The sequence below is a fragment of the Camarhynchus parvulus genome, chromosome 18 (genome assembly GCF_901933205.1).
Source record: "Camarhynchus parvulus chromosome 18, STF_HiC, whole genome shotgun sequence".
Taxonomy (NCBI): domain Eukaryota; kingdom Metazoa; phylum Chordata; class Aves; order Passeriformes; family Thraupidae; genus Camarhynchus; species Camarhynchus parvulus.
The window spans coordinates 11,129,489-11,145,552 of NC_044588.1; the positions used below are offsets into that span (position 1 = coordinate 11,129,489).

The 16,064-nt window shown below is 48.3% G+C and overlaps 1 protein-coding gene across 1 annotated transcript; it reads right to left on the minus strand.

Moving 5' to 3' along the window:
- Window positions 1-210: 210 nt before the first annotated feature.
- On the minus strand, window positions 211-11,291 carry NUP85 (nucleoporin 85). Its single transcript, XM_030962231.1, has 19 exons — window positions 11,192-11,291; window positions 10,989-11,082; window positions 10,602-10,764; window positions 10,179-10,249; window positions 9,801-9,844; window positions 9,001-9,070; window positions 7,998-8,119; window positions 7,540-7,674; window positions 7,110-7,232; window positions 6,652-6,783; window positions 6,166-6,272; window positions 5,805-5,888; window positions 5,563-5,628; window positions 4,933-5,084; window positions 4,733-4,850; window positions 3,317-3,417; window positions 1,630-1,781; window positions 971-1,057; window positions 211-392 (listed from the first exon to the last, which is right to left on the minus strand). The coding sequence occupies exons 1-19, from the start codon at window positions 11,222-11,224 to the stop codon at window positions 291-293; spliced, it is 1,956 nt and encodes a 651-aa protein (XP_030818091.1). The 5' UTR covers window positions 11,225-11,291; the 3' UTR covers window positions 211-290.
- Between the last annotated feature and the right edge of the window lie 4,773 nt (window positions 11,292-16,064).

Consider the following 16,064-nt stretch of genomic DNA (forward strand, 5'->3'; position numbering starts at 1 on the left):
GTGGCCTTCATTTCAGTTCTGGGTGTTAAAGGCAAAGAAAACATAAAATCCGAGGAAAAGCTGTAGGGAGGCTCACTGCACCAGGGGAGGGCTGCCAGACCAAGCTGGAACAAGCAGCTCTAACATTTTGATGTAGGTTCTTCATAAAAGGTTAAAAAAAAGCCTATGTAAAGTTGTTTTTGGAAGACAAGAACAAATGACCAAGCAATCTGCAAAACAAAACATTTATTCTTAGAAAAAGTCAGTTTATGTACAGCAAGCCCCAGAGGAAGAGGAACACCCTGCAGTCTTCAAGATCCTTCCACGGTGCCTTCTTTGACGATGACTCGTGCGAGGTTCCGTGCAAGGGCGAGTCTCAGCATTTCCACTTTGGTTGTCTCAACATCATCATCCTGCAAGGGAGCAGAGCCTGGGTTAGGGGACTGCACACAGCAATGAGCTGGTGCCATGGTCTGTCTCAGGGTTGGGAAGGTGAAGATGCAGGTCAGTGAGAGGCATTTACAGGGACGTCCTGAGAAGAGCAAAAGCTGCATTTCCTACTTATTAGCTCAACCCAAGACAGCACTGCCAAGCCTTTTCATTCCCTGGATGCTACAGGGCTTTGCATGTGCAGCAAATAGTTCCCTGTTCTGTGCCTGGAATGCTCAGAGCCAGAGCTGCTGGATGGCAACACCTCAGCTCTTCATTGCCCACATAATGTGCAATTATTTATCTTGGAAAAGCATCATGCTCCAGTGCAAACCATCAGAACATGAGGAGTAGGAACACTCCTGCACTGGGTTCATGAATACTTCAGTCTCTTGTTGATGCTTCATTTGACTGCCCTGAACCCACTGTGCCAGTCTCTGGGACTTGGGCTGTCCCTCTCTTATGACCTCACTAGCAATATAAATGCAGTTTCCCTCCCTGACCCTTCCCACAGCCCTCCTCTCTTCATTATCCAATTGTCCTCAGAACTGAAGAGGGCTACCTGGAATTTCTGCTTGTCTGGATTCCCTGCTGTCAGGTCTTCCAGGCATCGCATCAACTCGTAAGTCTGCTCTGCTGAAAATATGACCTGTGGAAATCAAAGTATTTACTGAAAAAGATTAAATTTAGAGATATAACACAGGGTGAGAAGATAGTGCAGTTGAAGAGAATGCTTTTACACTCCCACAGTTCCATTCTGACCCCTGAAATCACAGGATCCAAGGATAATTCAGGTTGGATGTGACTTTGGGAGGTCTCAGTGCCACCACCTGCACCAAGCAGGGTCAGCTGTGAAGCCAGAGTGGCTGCTCTGGGTCTGTAATTGCTGAATTATTCTTTTCTTGATGGATCTTGAAGGGAAAATTCTGCTTAGAAGCACAGGAACAACCTTCAAGCCAAGTACCCAAAGGAGCTGAACGCAGCGTGCGCTAAAATTACCAGAGCAGATGAATTCCACTGCTGTTGTAACAGCAGGGAACCAAAGTAAAGAGTCAATTTATCCCCTCCTGGGTCCCTGTGTGTTCCCACTGCTGGGACACTTGGAACTGCCACAGCCAGGTCCTGGCAGGAGCATGAAAGGAGAGTCACCACTTTGAGCTCCCTTGTCAGGAAAAAAGAAGAGGCCCCCTGGGATCTGTGTCGGTGTGAGCAGGACCTGACCTCCTTCTGCTCCAGCAGCGGGAGCGCGTCCGTGAGCAGCGTCATCCAGAAGGAGCAGGGGGCGATGTGAGCCGTCATCAGCGTCAGCAGCAGCCGCGCCGCCTCCGCGAACCGCTTCTCGCCGTAGAGCCGGTGGAACTCCCGGTACTTGCCTGCCACGGGGGGGCGAAAAGGAGCATCGGCAGCTGGGCCTGGGGAGATCCCTCTGCTCCCGCAAAGAACCACCCCCAGCCAAAACGAGCCCAAAGCAGCCCCTCGGGGTTGGGAATCTGGTGCATGAAGGAAGATGACAACAGAGCCTCCCTGAAAGGGCAGCCACACCCTGCTGCTGTTCTGGGTGAGCTTCAGGTTTGCATCAGACTGGTCAGGGCTGCTGCTGCCCCAGGCTGAGTGTCTGCAGGGGAGCAAGGCCCCAGTGGCTTAGAGAGCAGAAGAATGTCCTTTTTGAGGTCACAGAGTATCAGGAGGTCTGAAAAGCTGCACAGTCTTCCTTGGTTGTTTAAATGGAAACTGGAATCTCTGTTAATAGGGAAAGTTCTGCATTTGCTAAGAATTAGTGAGATCAATATCCAGCATGAGAGAAGTGGCTGAGGATGGAAGTGGGGCTCGTTCTGTATCCACTAAACTGTCACAATACTGGAAGTTAATTATTCCCATTCAGATTCACCTTGACTAATGCTTGAGCTCAAGGCAGAGACATGGGGAAGTTGTCCAGCAAAGGTAACCAAAGGTTCTAAAAACCTTAAGGGAAAAGCAGGCAGAAATATTTTCAGGCCTTTCAGGATTGTTTAGAAACAGCACAAAGGGAAAAGGCTTCTCTGGGGCTGACAGTTACCAGATGATGCTGGGCATGCAGAGCTGAGGGATTACCAATTTGATAAGTCATGTTTAGCTTCTAGAACTAGTTCAGGATCAGCTTTAATGAAGGAAAATCAGTTCCAGTTTTGCAAGCTGGACCAAGTGGAAACAGATAAAGCTCATGCTCACCCTCCCTGTAAGGTGGCATCAGGCAGAGGGGAGTCAGTCCAATGCTGACAGCTATTCCAAATTCCTAGCAGATTCTGGCCTACTCACAGCATCAGAGAAATCAATTTCCTGTTTTGGTCCATGAATCAAAGGCCACAGAGCAGCTTCAGGCAGAGGGGCAGGTTACCACAGCCTGCCTTGTGCCAGGCAGGAGAAGGAAGCTGTGGTACCTGAAGGAAATGAGCTGGAGGCCCTCACTGTCTCTTGGCCCAGGTGTTCAGTGAGAGGGCAGGGAGGGCTCTTGTTCCAGTTAGCTTGACTGGCACACTGAACCCACACACTGGAAACTCCGGAGACCTTGGTGAAATTATAACAAGGTCAACATAACTGAAACCAATGGATTACTCTTCCAATGAACCCCCTAAGGCAGCATTTGTTAGTATTTCAGAGCCTCTCAAGGTAGTGATACAGTCTGGAAAAAGAAGGAAGAAGTTTGGAGTGTCAGACTTGGGCCTGTCCTGCTCAGAGCAGAGCAGGAACCTGCTGTCAAGGCAGTGGTAAAGGCCACCCCTGGTACAAGCTGCATCCCAAACCACATTCACCATTTGCTTTCCCCTCATCACTAAACCAGGAGCCAGCTAGATGGAAGAAAGCATAAATCCAAGAAATCCCATGGAGTTCTCCATAGCAGAGCAGCATGGACACTGTAGGCAGCTCTCACCAAGGAATGTGAGGCGGTCACTGAGCAGCATGGATGGGCCCAGATTGTCAATGAGGTCCAGGTCAGAGAAACACCCCTTTTCACAATAGTCCTTAAGGAATCTGGGGAGAAAGTGGAACACAATGAAAGCTTAGAGGGGAGGACATCATCCACATCCATTCTGTGCCTCCTAATCCCTTCCCAGAAAACATGACTGGACAGCTCAGTTCCATCTTAATCAATTTCCCCAAGGGATTCAGAAGTTTCTGGAAGTGGCCAAAGAACTGGTGTAATGTATATTTAACAGACACTCCATTGATTCTTCTGCATTCTGTGGTAGTTGAGATCTATTTTTTAAAAGGAGTAAATGAAGGAAGGCAGGCAGGAAGCTGAGGCTGGTGGGTGCATAACTAACACTCTCAGATCATAACAAAAGCTCTGTTTTTCTGCTGTGTAAAAAAGTTGATAAACAGCAGGAACAAAAACAATGCTGAAAGCTTTTCATCTGTTTTGTCACAGCCTCCATTATGCTGCTTTCTGCAGAGCTGCTTCCTGTGATTTTTTTTCTCATCCTTCTGTTGAAGGAAATAAAATGATTCCCACTCCCTCAAATAACAAACAAAAAAACCCCAAACCTCAGATTAGCAATCTCTTACCACCCATTTCGCCAGTGTTGAAGACAGAGTGTTGTCTGGCCACCTACCCAGAGTGTAATTTCAAAATTATACTCTAACTATGCAGGGACTGGTCTCTGCCTATTTCCAATTAGCAAAACCCACACAACATGGATTGTCACAGATTACAAAGCATAAAGAGTTGCCAGAGCTTTTGCTGAGGCCTGAGCCAAGTGTCAGTATTGTCCTCACTTTGATAACAACCCTCCCACTTCAGGAAAGGTCAGGAATTTTGAGAGGCTCATACAAAGCCAGGGACATGATAAAACAACTCATTGATACAAATTTTTAGTAGAAACAATGAGATTTTTAGTAGAAATGGTGGCTTACGTGACTCCTACTGGCTTGTTTGGAGGTGAGGTGAACTTGATTATAAATAATCTGCTGAATAAAGCACAGGTAGGGACTGTCCTCCACCCGAATCAGCCCCTTGGGTCACTGTCCAGCCCATTAGACAACTCTGTCACAGCAAGTGAAGGGCAGAGGACAGAAGCTGGTAAAAGAAATGTTTATCCAAGTAAGATCTAAGGGGGTTGGACTCTCAGATAAAGTCAATCTGTTTTGTCTCTAGATGTCAGGAAGGAAAACAACACAGGGAAGGCACAGCTGGGGGTACTGCAGGGGACAGCACCCAAGGGTGTTGTTTTCTAGTCCACAAGAAGGTGCCTGGCCCCACCTGCAGCCATGGGAGCTTTCCTGGCCCTTGACACAGCAGCCACCCTGCCCCTGTCCCCCCAGGCTGGGAGCTGCTGCTCAGCCTCACCGGTCCGAGATGAGGGTGGCAAACGCTGCGTCCTTGGCCCGGATGCTCCAGGACAGGGCCGAGCCCAGGCGGTTGTTCCGCAGAGCCTTCATGGCCATGATCTTACAGATGCTGCGCACTGGGGGAGCACACAAAGGAGGAATTAGTGCCAGTGGGTTCAGGTGGACCACTGAGAAACAGTGAGACTGAAAATGCACCACCTTGTTCATGCATCTGCCTCTGCTCACAGATCCTCAGCACCTTGAGGGCCTTCTGCTCCGTGCTGAGCGGGATGCGCTCGATGTGCAGCTCCAGGTACACCCGGCCGAACTCCGGGCAGTGGTCGAAGTAATCCACCCCCAGCTGCCACAGGCTGAGAGAGGGGAGAAATCACCACCATTCCAACCCTAGGGATCTTCAATGAGCACAACAGTAAAGGCCCAAGGAGAATCCGAGCCTGCATTAATAACTGTTAGCTGTGATTAACTTTGCATTCAGTCCTGAAATGGCTTTTCCTTTCTACCTCATGCCAGTTCCCTGTAACATAACTTTGGAATGCCACGACTTTGGAATATGTGCAGCTGGTAAGAGCTTCAGTGCAAGGCACTCTGCACAGTGGCAGGAGTGGCTGTGCCCAGGTCATGGGGTGTGAAGAGTTCTAACAGACAGCTTTTGTCTCCATTCAGGAAGGGAAATGTGCCAATCTTGTACAAACCCCGAGGGACACCTCTGCTGAAATTCTAACAGTGGCTGCTCTAAGTTTTGCTCTTTTACTTCATGAACATGCAGTTATTTGTTTTGTCTGCCTCAGTCTAAGTCTGTCCTGTAAGTAATAAAACAAAAGGTGATACCTGTGATGGGAGAAGAGTCCTGAGGCATACTCCAGCAGGAGGAATTCACGCATATTTGAACCAAAACTGGGGGGAAAGAGAGCAAATATCCAGATATTATTATTTGCCTCTCACTGGAAAAATCTGATTACTTTATTTCACAAGTACTGTCAATTTCTGCAGTATGTTTCCTTTTGGTTTTGTTTTTTTTCCTCTGGGCTATCTTAATCAGCTTTATTCAAATAATGCAAATAAATACTTACTAGAGATTGTGAGACTGCAGGAGTTTGCAGTGATCCAACAGGTCAGTCAGATGAGCCACAAACCACCAGTTGCTCAGGACAATGCTGTGTTTGAAGCAAAAGAAAAAACTAAGCCTAATGCTGCCAGGGACTGTGTCAGGTTTTCCACAGGCATTTCTTACCAATACAGAGCTCTGTTACAGTCCAAGGTCTGGCTGCAGTGTCCCAGACATAATGGAATACTTTTAATTACTGCCTTCACGTATTTTTGCTAAATCCTTGGCAAGGATTATCAGGGCTCTGTACCCATACCCCCACCCCAAATACACAGAAGCAATATTGTAGAACTAGAGAATCCCTTAAAAAACCCTTAAAACTCAACCTGCATTCCTTGATCACTTGATGCATCTCAAATTCAAAGGCTGCCATTAAAATCATGTCCAGAGGCTCAGGGCTGCTCTCTCCACCCAGGAACAGGTCCATACTAGACTGTGGAATGAGATGACAAGACATAAATGCGAAGCAAGACATTTGTTTGGATGTAGCAGTTATTTTATAGGAAATAATAGGTTATAGAAGTTGAACACATTAACAAAATGGAATTTTCCTCATTTTAGCATAGTGGACTGGGAAAACAATTTGCAGGAACAAGACTGGCAATGTTATGACACTGAGAAGTGACCCATTGAGAAATGGGTCTTCAACAATTATTTGTCAACTTTTTCACTCTCCCAGTCCTTTTACAAACTCCAGACAACATCTTACAGGCATCTAATTGCTGTAAGACTTTTCCCTATGTTTTTCTTTCAGTGTAGTAACCCTTTTGTGCTTGAAACAGTGGAGAATATTAGAATATTTTATTTCCTACCTGTGCATAGAAACGCAGCTCCATCGGCTTCACCGTCGGGTGGGAATACAGGAGCCGGGTGACGAGGAAGTGATACCAGGTGGTCATGAGCTCCTTCTTCTCCAAAATGGCATCCTCATCTCCCAGCAGGATCTAATGGGACAAAAACACAGCAGGAATGCGGCACACTCAGTGATGGGCACAGCTGCACTCCAGCTCTCCAGAGGCATTACTCCTGTTCTGCAAAGGTGAAGATTTATTCAAAATTACATAACAAAAATCTTTCTCACAGTTCAGTTTCCAAATCAACCTTAGGACCTTGGACAGGGAGAGAAACCAAACTGCCCAGGCTGGCAAACCATCAACAGAGGACAGGAGACATATTAAAGTTACTTATGGCTACACTGGGCTCCTGAAACCCACAAGGATAGATTCAATACTTTAGTCCAAAGTTTCCTCTGTTCCCAGCAAAAACACACCTTGCAGATGGACTCCATGTGGGGATTGGAAGCAAAAGTCCCATCCTGTAGATACCGCTGACATTCCTCGTGCCAGTGCTGCCACTTCAGCTCCAGCTCTGTCAGAGTCTGGGTGTTGCCGAGCTGAACAGAGGGAATAAAGGAATACAGGGAATAAAGGAAACACCAAGTCAAATCACACCAGGCTCTTGGGCCAAACTCACAGTCACTCCTGATAAAAAGCTAAACATGAGGCTGCCTGTCATCTTTCTGTGTTGATGTGTCACCTAACAGACTTTTTTCTGAATTGCTGGGTCTTTGGGCAATTCAAGAACACAAATATTGTTACTGCAAAGGAGTAAGACTGAGATGTTCTAACAAACTGTTACAGGGGACACAACCAGGTGGCTTTTCCCAGCACACTACATGAAAAAACAAACTTTGTACATACACTGGGCACAGGCATCTTCTTCATCAAGTCATCTAAGATTTTGTACATGTTCATGGATGCGGGATTGGCACTGGCTTCCTTGGAGAGCAGGTGCCGTGCTTCATCCATCCGGCCTTGGAGCACAAAGACATCCACCTGCAAAAACCCCCTGTCCATGAGCTCCACACTGGACAGGATTATGGAGCACCCAGGAAAGGGATCAGAGGAGCATTTTAACCTGTAATTCAGGCAAGGGAAGTGGAGTTAAAATGTTTAAACTGTAGGCACTGCTAATTCAAGTGACATTGTAAGGCTTGACCTCTATGGGCCATGAAGGATGAGGATGGGAATGAGAATGGCTTCATCCTGAAGCCTACACAGGCAGACAGCAATGAGGCGTTGTGTCCAGCAGGGAAGAGGAAGGAAAGCACAGACATGAATTCCTGTTGTTTAGGAATCTTCCAGGTGGTGATACTCACCACGTTCCAGAAGAGCTTGTGTTTGGATGGACTCTCACTGCTCAGAACTTCCCGGACCATGCTGTCCACGTCACACACGTGGAGCCGCACCCAGTCCAGGAGGCGCAGCAGGAGGGGCCCAGCTGTGCAGACAGATTTCCCTCTGTCAGTTCCCAGGGTTTGTTCCTAAACTGCTCTCACACATTTCGTCACAGTTCGACATCACTAGATGAGATTTACTGACTGGATTTCTACCTGCCACCCCCAGATTACAGAGTTCCTTAAGCAAAGAGGCCCTGGGAGCACCCAGCCTCTGGCAGGTTTTCCTGGGGCAACACAGTCCAGAAAACCCAAACTTGGAAAAAATAAAAAGTGAGTGATCCAGACCATAAACCTTGCACTGCCAAGAGACAAACAGAATATTTCTGTTTATTTTAGCATAATTTCATTATTACTAACTGAATATGAGGAAGAAATTTGGCACTAGGTGATTTAGATTAAGTAATCTGTAATTTGTGAATCTCTCCTGAATTCTGGGACTGTGTAAGGAGCATATTTGCTTGCATAATATTATTTCCTTCAAAAATTATTTTCTACTTTAAAATGGCAATGTAAACAGACTGACTGCAAAAATGGCAACCTAGAGTTAAAGGAGTTGTACCAGAACTGTGTAAATGTCAACTGGCATCGACACATTTGATGTTTAAAGAGATGTTTAAGCTTATAAATAAAACAGATTGGCAACAACTTTTGATATCCCTTCTCTTCATAATCTTTCTGACAAAGAAACAATTTAAATCAGAGCGAGGAAGAAAAGTAGAAGGCAAATCGAATAGCTTGACATAATTCAATATAAAGAAGGCAATTAACTGAGGCAGAAGTGGTATTAAAAGGCTTATTGACACTCTGCCTATCTCTAAAACATTAAACTATGACACAGTGAATATGATATACATTTTAAACAAATAAATATGCAAAGAACAAACCCCCATCAGTCTGTACACGAGGACAGTTCACGGCTCACCTGTAGCTGCTTCCACAAACAGAATCTCACACAGGTTCCAGATCAGCTCCATTGCAGAGAGAATGGAAACCTGAAGGAAAGCAGGGCCGAGTTTCAGAGCTAGTCATTATTCCAGCTGGGTTTTTTAACCACGCAATGGCATCTGCTGTCCACAGCAATCAGTTCTTACAGAGAAATACTGACAGTTCACACAAAAATTAAAAGACACATGCCAAAATTTTACACCTTTTTTCTCCAGAAAACACTGACACTGTGCAATGAAATGCAGCAATAATCTGCCACCAGTGAGCAACCTAGCTGGTCTTATTTTCAGCCTTTCTGCACTTTTAAGACTCAATACAAACATCAAAGGAAGAAAGAGCAGCCAATGAAGCAACATCACTGCAGCTGCTAGGAAAAAGCTGGTGTGAGCACTCTGCTCCTCCCAGAACACTCCCGTGGATGTGACAGCTCACTGTGAACACCCAGAGGCTCAGATGCAGCTGACTGAAATCTGAGAGTCTGAGAGGTGATACACCACACAGCAAGTCTGAAACTTTTCTTGTCAGCTTTGGGATGACAAGAAAACATCACATGTACAACAGCAAATATGTTTACGACATGGCAGTGAATTGAGGTGTTGGGCATCTTTATTGTTTTAGAAGTACAGGAATTAACTATTTATTTCCCTTTATTCTTGGTCATGAACTGTATCTCATACACAAGGCAGAGTTAGATCTGAAGTGCCTGATGCCACAGTGGTGGCCTCGTGAATTCACCAGTCAGTAATCCACGTTCAACCTGACAGGACTGCAGATTACCTGAGTGCTGTACTGGCCTTGCAAGGCAGGGTCCCGGGTCGAAACTGAGGGAAAAACAAGGAAAGTCAAAGAGAACATATTTACATTTGACAGTTGCTTCTGAGCTTTGATAGCTTTCCATACATCTGCCACATGAGATACAAAAAGGCTTCAAGTCCCCAGAAAATCAGTTACAATGCAGTGGGAAAAAACCAGTCCATGACCAGATTTACAAACCAACCTGGAAATCTCCAGCATGGAAACAGAGTCCTGGTAATTACTGAAACCTACACATGCTATTGTACAGCAGTTGCAGTAAGTTCCCATTACAATCCTACTTTCATAATTGCAACTGGTGTTTCCTTTTCCTGCAATAAGAGAACAAACAAACAAACTTACCAGCTGCCTGGTGCATGTCCTCCATGCAGGCTCTTATCACTGACCGGTAGTTTTTACTCACTTGAACCAATCTGCCAAACACAAAAAGACTTTGGTTGGAGGGAGCTGTTGGAGTTTTAGTGTTATATCCCCTATAGCCTTGCAAGTTTCTCTGCGGCAGCAACTCCCAGTACCTGGTGGATCCATCTGGAATCAGTGAGACTGTGCTGCACTCTACCAGCGTAGTTATTGGAAGGATCCGAGCCTTGATTTGTAAAATCCCCCCAAAATGGTCATTCTATCTGCCCCGCTGCTGATTCCAGAGCTGGTAAAAGAAGCCTGGCCAACGGCACTTGCCTCACCAGAGGTGTTTATCAGCCCTTGGCGCTGGCCCCCGGCTGGAGAAGGGGCAGCCGCTGCCTCCCACTCTCCCCATCCACTCACTGCGCCTTCCGCGACTTCCCCGCCAGCTCCTCCTCGCTCCGCTGCAGTCCCATGAAAATCCCGTGCGACTCGTTGAAGAGTTTCCGCAGGGTGTGGATGTAAATGTCCTGGTCCCTGCGGACCACGAAGACGCGGGAGGAGCTCGGTGCTCCATCCCCGGTCCCTGCAACAGAGCCCGTCAGCGCCGGGCAGCAGCGCCCGGGCAGCAGCGCCCGCGCTGCCCTCACCCCAGAATCGGGATGGGCACGGAGAGCGGGACGGGCATGGGGAGCGGGATGGGCACGGAGAGCGGACAAGAGTGGGGAGCGGGATGGGCATGGAGTGCGGTATAGGCATGGAGAGCGGGATGGGCATGGAGAGCGGACAGGCGTGGGGAGCGGAACTCACCTGCGCGGCCGAACAGGGTCTCGCACACCAGCACCTCCGCGGGGCCCCAGGCGAAGCAGAGCTGCCGAGCCGACGGGTCCGCGCCCGGCACCACCTGTGGGGGGACGGTGTCCGTCAGCGGCGCCCCGGCCCCGCACCGCCCGCAGCCCCGGACCGCCCATGGCCCCGCAGCCCAGGCCTTGCCCTGCCCGCCCATCCCGCACCACGAGCGGCGGCTCCGTGTCCGGCTCGTCCATGGCGGCGGCCGCGCTGCTCCCGCTCCCGCCCGCCGGGGCTCCGGAGGCCCCTCCGGGCTGCCCGCGCCGCCGCCTGCGCGCCCCGAGCCCCCGCCCGGCCCGGCCGCTGCTGCCCCGGCGGAGCCGCCGCCCGGGGACGGGAGGGGACAGGGAGGGACCGCGGGTCTCCGCCGGCTCGGGGCAGGCGCCACCGCTCGCCCCGGAAGCGCCGCCCGTTCCCGAGGCCCCGGCGGGGCGGGACGGACCCCGCTCCGCCCCCGCCCGAGCCGCCGGCCCTGAGGGCCAGGGCGGGCGAGGACTGCTCTGAGCGGGCTGCGGGAAATGGGATGGGGTGGGGTGGGGTGGGGTGGGGTGGGGTGGGGTGGGATGGATGGATGGATGGATGGATGGATGGATGGATGGATGGATGGATGGATGGATGGATGGATGGATGGATGGATGCCACCCCATCACAATCTGCCTCATTTTCTTGTCAGGACAGATTCAGTGCTGGGTGGGAGCATTGCTGGTCCCAGGTCTGTAGTGCAGTGATGTAGTTGGTCAGTCAGTGTTCACAGATTCGCCGAATAGGTCAAGTTGGAAGGACTACAAACTCAGGTCCAAATTCCCTGCTCCAGCAGGCTCATCTCAGAGCGCATGGTACTGGGTTGTGTCCAGACAGTTCTGGAATATCTCCAGTGGGAAAGACCCCACACCCTGTCTGATCTCTGTCCAAGTGCACAGTCACTAGCACAGTGCTGTTTTCATGCTCACTTCATTGACTGATTGCTGTGTAACAACCCATGTCTTCTATTTCTTTATGCATGTCAAACACGTGCAGGCTGAGAAACCTCTAGGATGTTGAAGGTGATGTTCTCTGGAGCTCTTGGGCATTGATAAAGCTGACAAACCAGATTATGTGTTCTGACTTCAGTGAGTTGCCTGCAGGCTGGGGAAGGACATGTAATGAAGCAGGATCGAAGCAGGAAGAACAGCCTCTGTGCCTCACTCACTCATTCACTCAGGGTCCAGGAGAGGTCGGTATCCCCTGGACACTGGGCAGAGATGCCTTCTGAGGCTGCTGGAGGCTCATCACCTTTGTGTTAACACTGGGAGCTCACCTACCGTGGCATTCAACTCAATAACCTGGTTGATAAAACACTAACAGCATCCTGCTCCTCTCCTTCCATTCTGCTCTCCTCCCCACTCCTGTGTACTCCTCACTTTTTGTCTGTGCTAGCCAATAAGCGAATTCTCCAGCAATATACTTTTTAAGACAAGTATTAGCAGTGCAGCTTTGTTGGTCCTACAGCTGGAACCAGTCCCTCTTAGGCTGGTGCCTTCCCAGGATGCTCACTAAAAATTAACTTTTCAAGATAATGTAAATCATTTGCTGTCCTTGTATGACAAATGCTGCAACACTCCATGGTTAAATTGCCCTTTTTTACTTATCAGCTGCTGCATCCATCCATTTCCAATAAAAATAAAGCCAGCAGTTATCTCTGGGAAGAGCATGTCATGTAACAAGTCAGGCTGAGAAAAGGAAGTGGTGTCTGTTCAGGTCAGAAGGAAAGAATTTTTGCAGGTAGAACAAATTAAACACTCCAAAAGCTGCTTGAGAAACTGAAGACTCATCAATTTTAAACCCCTCACTGTTTATCATGGGTAAGGGTCTGTGTTTTGTTATTTGAAGATGTGCCTGTATTTGAATCTCTGCTGTACAAAGTCACATTCACCTATTGTCTTACACAATGGTGCTGCTCTGTGCTGCAGACTTCTGAAGATGTTATGGGCTTTCCTAGATCCAGAATACCATTCCACACATCATTAAAAGGTTCTAGATGCAAATCAAAACCGGATGCCTGAAAACCCAGGAGTACAAGGCCTCCTGCCGCTGTTCCTCAAGGCTAAGGTGCCGCTTTTATAACTGCAGCAGTTTCTTGTGAGTGGCAGAATATATTTAGAATATCCATGTAATACTGTGTAGAGATCCACACCCTGTGTGGGAGGTGGATCTAGGAGTGGGACAGTGTCCTCTGCTGCTCCCAGGTCCATCTGTGTGAAGAGACACTGAAAGCTGGAACTCTTTGATCCTCTCCTGCTGTCTCCTGGCACACAGAGTCCACTTTGCTCACTCCCTAAAAAGGTCTGTGGCTTTTCATATCCGCAGCATCTGTTGTTCTTAAATGGATGATTCCTGTGGAAATCATCTTGGGAAAGGTGAGTTTTAGTACGAAATCTTGACATTTTTTAGTCCTCTTGAACACTGGCTGGAGCTCTGCTCATATCTGAAAGGGAAACCTTCCTGCTCACCTCTCAAGGAGGCTTTTGTGCCTCTCCAGTCCATATAATTGAGCAGAATTGGGAATTTCCATGTCAGCATGGAACTTCACATTGCTCAGAAAGGTTTTGGAGCATGGCCTGTGGGTCCAGCAATGAAAGCAAAGAGAAATTGTGTGGTTTACAGTCAGGAGAAAAAGAAAACATACAAACAAACAAGCAAAAGTCTGATGAGGATAGGAGTTACCACCTTGTGAAACAGAAGGTTTGGAAGCTATTTGGGGAACAGAGGGAATGATCAGCATCATGAACAGGGAAGGCACAGCACAGGCAGGGCTGTAGGCAAAAGGTATTTTCTATTCCCAGGGCTAAGCCACAATTAATGAAGAGCAAAGCCTGAGTAAAGCACTCAGACCTGCAGGGTCTGAGCCAGTAACTCGACGCACTTGCTCACACCTCCAAATTACTGTGTGCTTTCAGTTCTTGCCTTGGACTCAGCGCAAAATAACACCCAGTTTTAAAGGGGCTGGAGTAGGTTTTGTAGGCTAATGCTTGCTGATGTGCAGGAGCACACTCCTTCTGCCTGCAGCTGCTTTGGTGTCAGAAAACGGAATGTTTTAAAATCCCAGCATGAAGAGCATATATATGGAATGCCTGTGTTCCCCACCCTCTTCATCAGAGGGTGGAGAATTAAGCCAAAGAGATCTGCAAAATCTAGATTTCTTCCCAATAAAACTGCAGTACAAGAATGAAACAAAGTATTGAAATATTTTCAGAAACAACACGTGGAATTTTTTTCTCCCAGAGATGGGATTTCTCAGGAATTCTCACCGTGACGCTTCCCCATTCACTTCCCTTCAGCTTGGTGCATTGAAGAGGAGGAACTCAGAGGGACAAAAAGCTTTGCTTTGCTCCCCTCTGCTGCAGCCCAGACCCTGCAGGAGTGGGGCCTTTGTAGTTCCCAGTGTGGCTTCTGCCCCCGCTGCTCGCTGCCAGTGCTGCTGTCTGGCCCGTTCCTTTGCAGGTTTTAGCACTGATTATTGTCAGCTCCAGTTTCTCAGAGTTTCCTCCGTTGCTATGTAAAAAGAAAAGACACAGAGAGATGAGGTTTGTATAAACCTGCTCTGTGATTTGGGATCTATTTGATTGGTGGTGAGACCAGTGCTGGTGCAGCTGAAGCCATTTTCAGCTTTTCTGAGCACATCTAACTCCCATATGTTCTCACAAATTCTAGAGTATTTTAGTGTCTTTTTTAGCACACTTGTTCTATTTGTGATGCTGCCTTAGTGTGTGTCTCACTTGGTGCCATTCCTGCCTTCAGTTCTTTCGTGCCATGCTCAGGCCTTGGCCAGTTTCATCCCACCTCCCCAAAAAATCCTCCTCCTGGGCCTGCAGCACAGGGGTCTTCAAGGAGGGAGGGGGAAGAGTGACAAGAACAAAATACAACAGGACCATCAAGCCCCATGATGCCCTTCCACAATTCTCTGTGATGTTGCATCATCTCTAAAAATAGAACTTAAGGTCCATTGGGGATCACAACTCATCTTTAGTTCTGTGAAGTATCCCATGGGTTTGTAGTTTTGCTTTAAAAAGCTCTGGATGAGATAGAAGGGTGGGGATTAAGGTGCTTTGTTTCCTTGTTCTCACTAGTAGTTCTACTTAGTGGTGATGATCGACTTGAGAAGGTCTAAACCAAGTTGCCCACTGCTTTTCAGAGCTCAAATGAAAGGAAAAGGGAGATCATAGGAGCCTGAGGCATCGCACATGAAGGGGGATTTGGGTAGAAGTACATGGTCTCCCCAGCCAGGGTGCTTCTCACCTCCACAACCTTAAACAAATAGAAACATAATAGCATGAGTAATTAAACACAGAGAAAACAGGCAGGATCAACTGATTGACCTTTTGATAATAAATCAAGTTGTTGTAGTGCGGTTTTATACTTTGTAATACTTTGAAGTAGTTTTGTTTTGTGTCCTCATATTTTTCCCAAATGGTTTATCCCAGATTGTACCCCCCTCCCTTTACCTGTGTAATCCCTCTCCCTGGCTGAGATCATCCCCAAACCCCCACCCTGGCTCTCTGTCAATCACTCAGCATCCCATCCCCTCCATCTAGAAGCTTCGATCCAGGCCGTCGAGTGATTAGCCAGGGGCTTAGGGGTCAGCCCCCCAAGCCTTGCCCCATATCCTAATGTCCTAAATGTCTATCCCCCAGTACTGATCCCTTAGGGTCACTTATTGGTTAATAAAATGTTCTCTACTTTCGGTTTCCACCTCCCTTTAAGTGTAACCTTGGCACATCTCCCGGGGCTCTCGGCAGGAGCCCCCTGAGGTGCTGGAGCTCCTTTGGGACTCCTAGAATAAAACGTTGGATTAACCCCTGCTAAGAGTTGGCCCTTTATCTTCTACCGAGGTCTCCGGTGTCTCTTCTGCTGCAAAGGTGACTCAGCCTAGGTGCCCTCAGTGCCCTCGGGGCACGGGAGAGTGTCTCCTCTCTGTCGGCTGGGTTGGGGTTGTCCCCCCCGTGTCTGCCGACTCGGGACTGGCCAAGGGTTCCTGAGAGGCTCCCCAGAGGGACAGAG

Coding starts and splice junctions, on each gene's coding strand:
- NUP85 (XM_030962231.1), bottom strand. CDS start 11,224: ATGGACGAGCCGGACACGGAGCCGCCGCTCGTG. Junction 9,845..10,178: donor GGACATGCACCAGGCAGCTG/GTAAGTTTGTTT, acceptor TTTTTCCCTCAG/TTTCGACCCGGGACCCTGCC. Junction 8,120..9,000: donor GTTTGTGGAAGCAGCTACAG/GTGAGCCGTGAA, acceptor CTGTCTGCACAG/CTGGGCCCCTCCTGCTGCGC.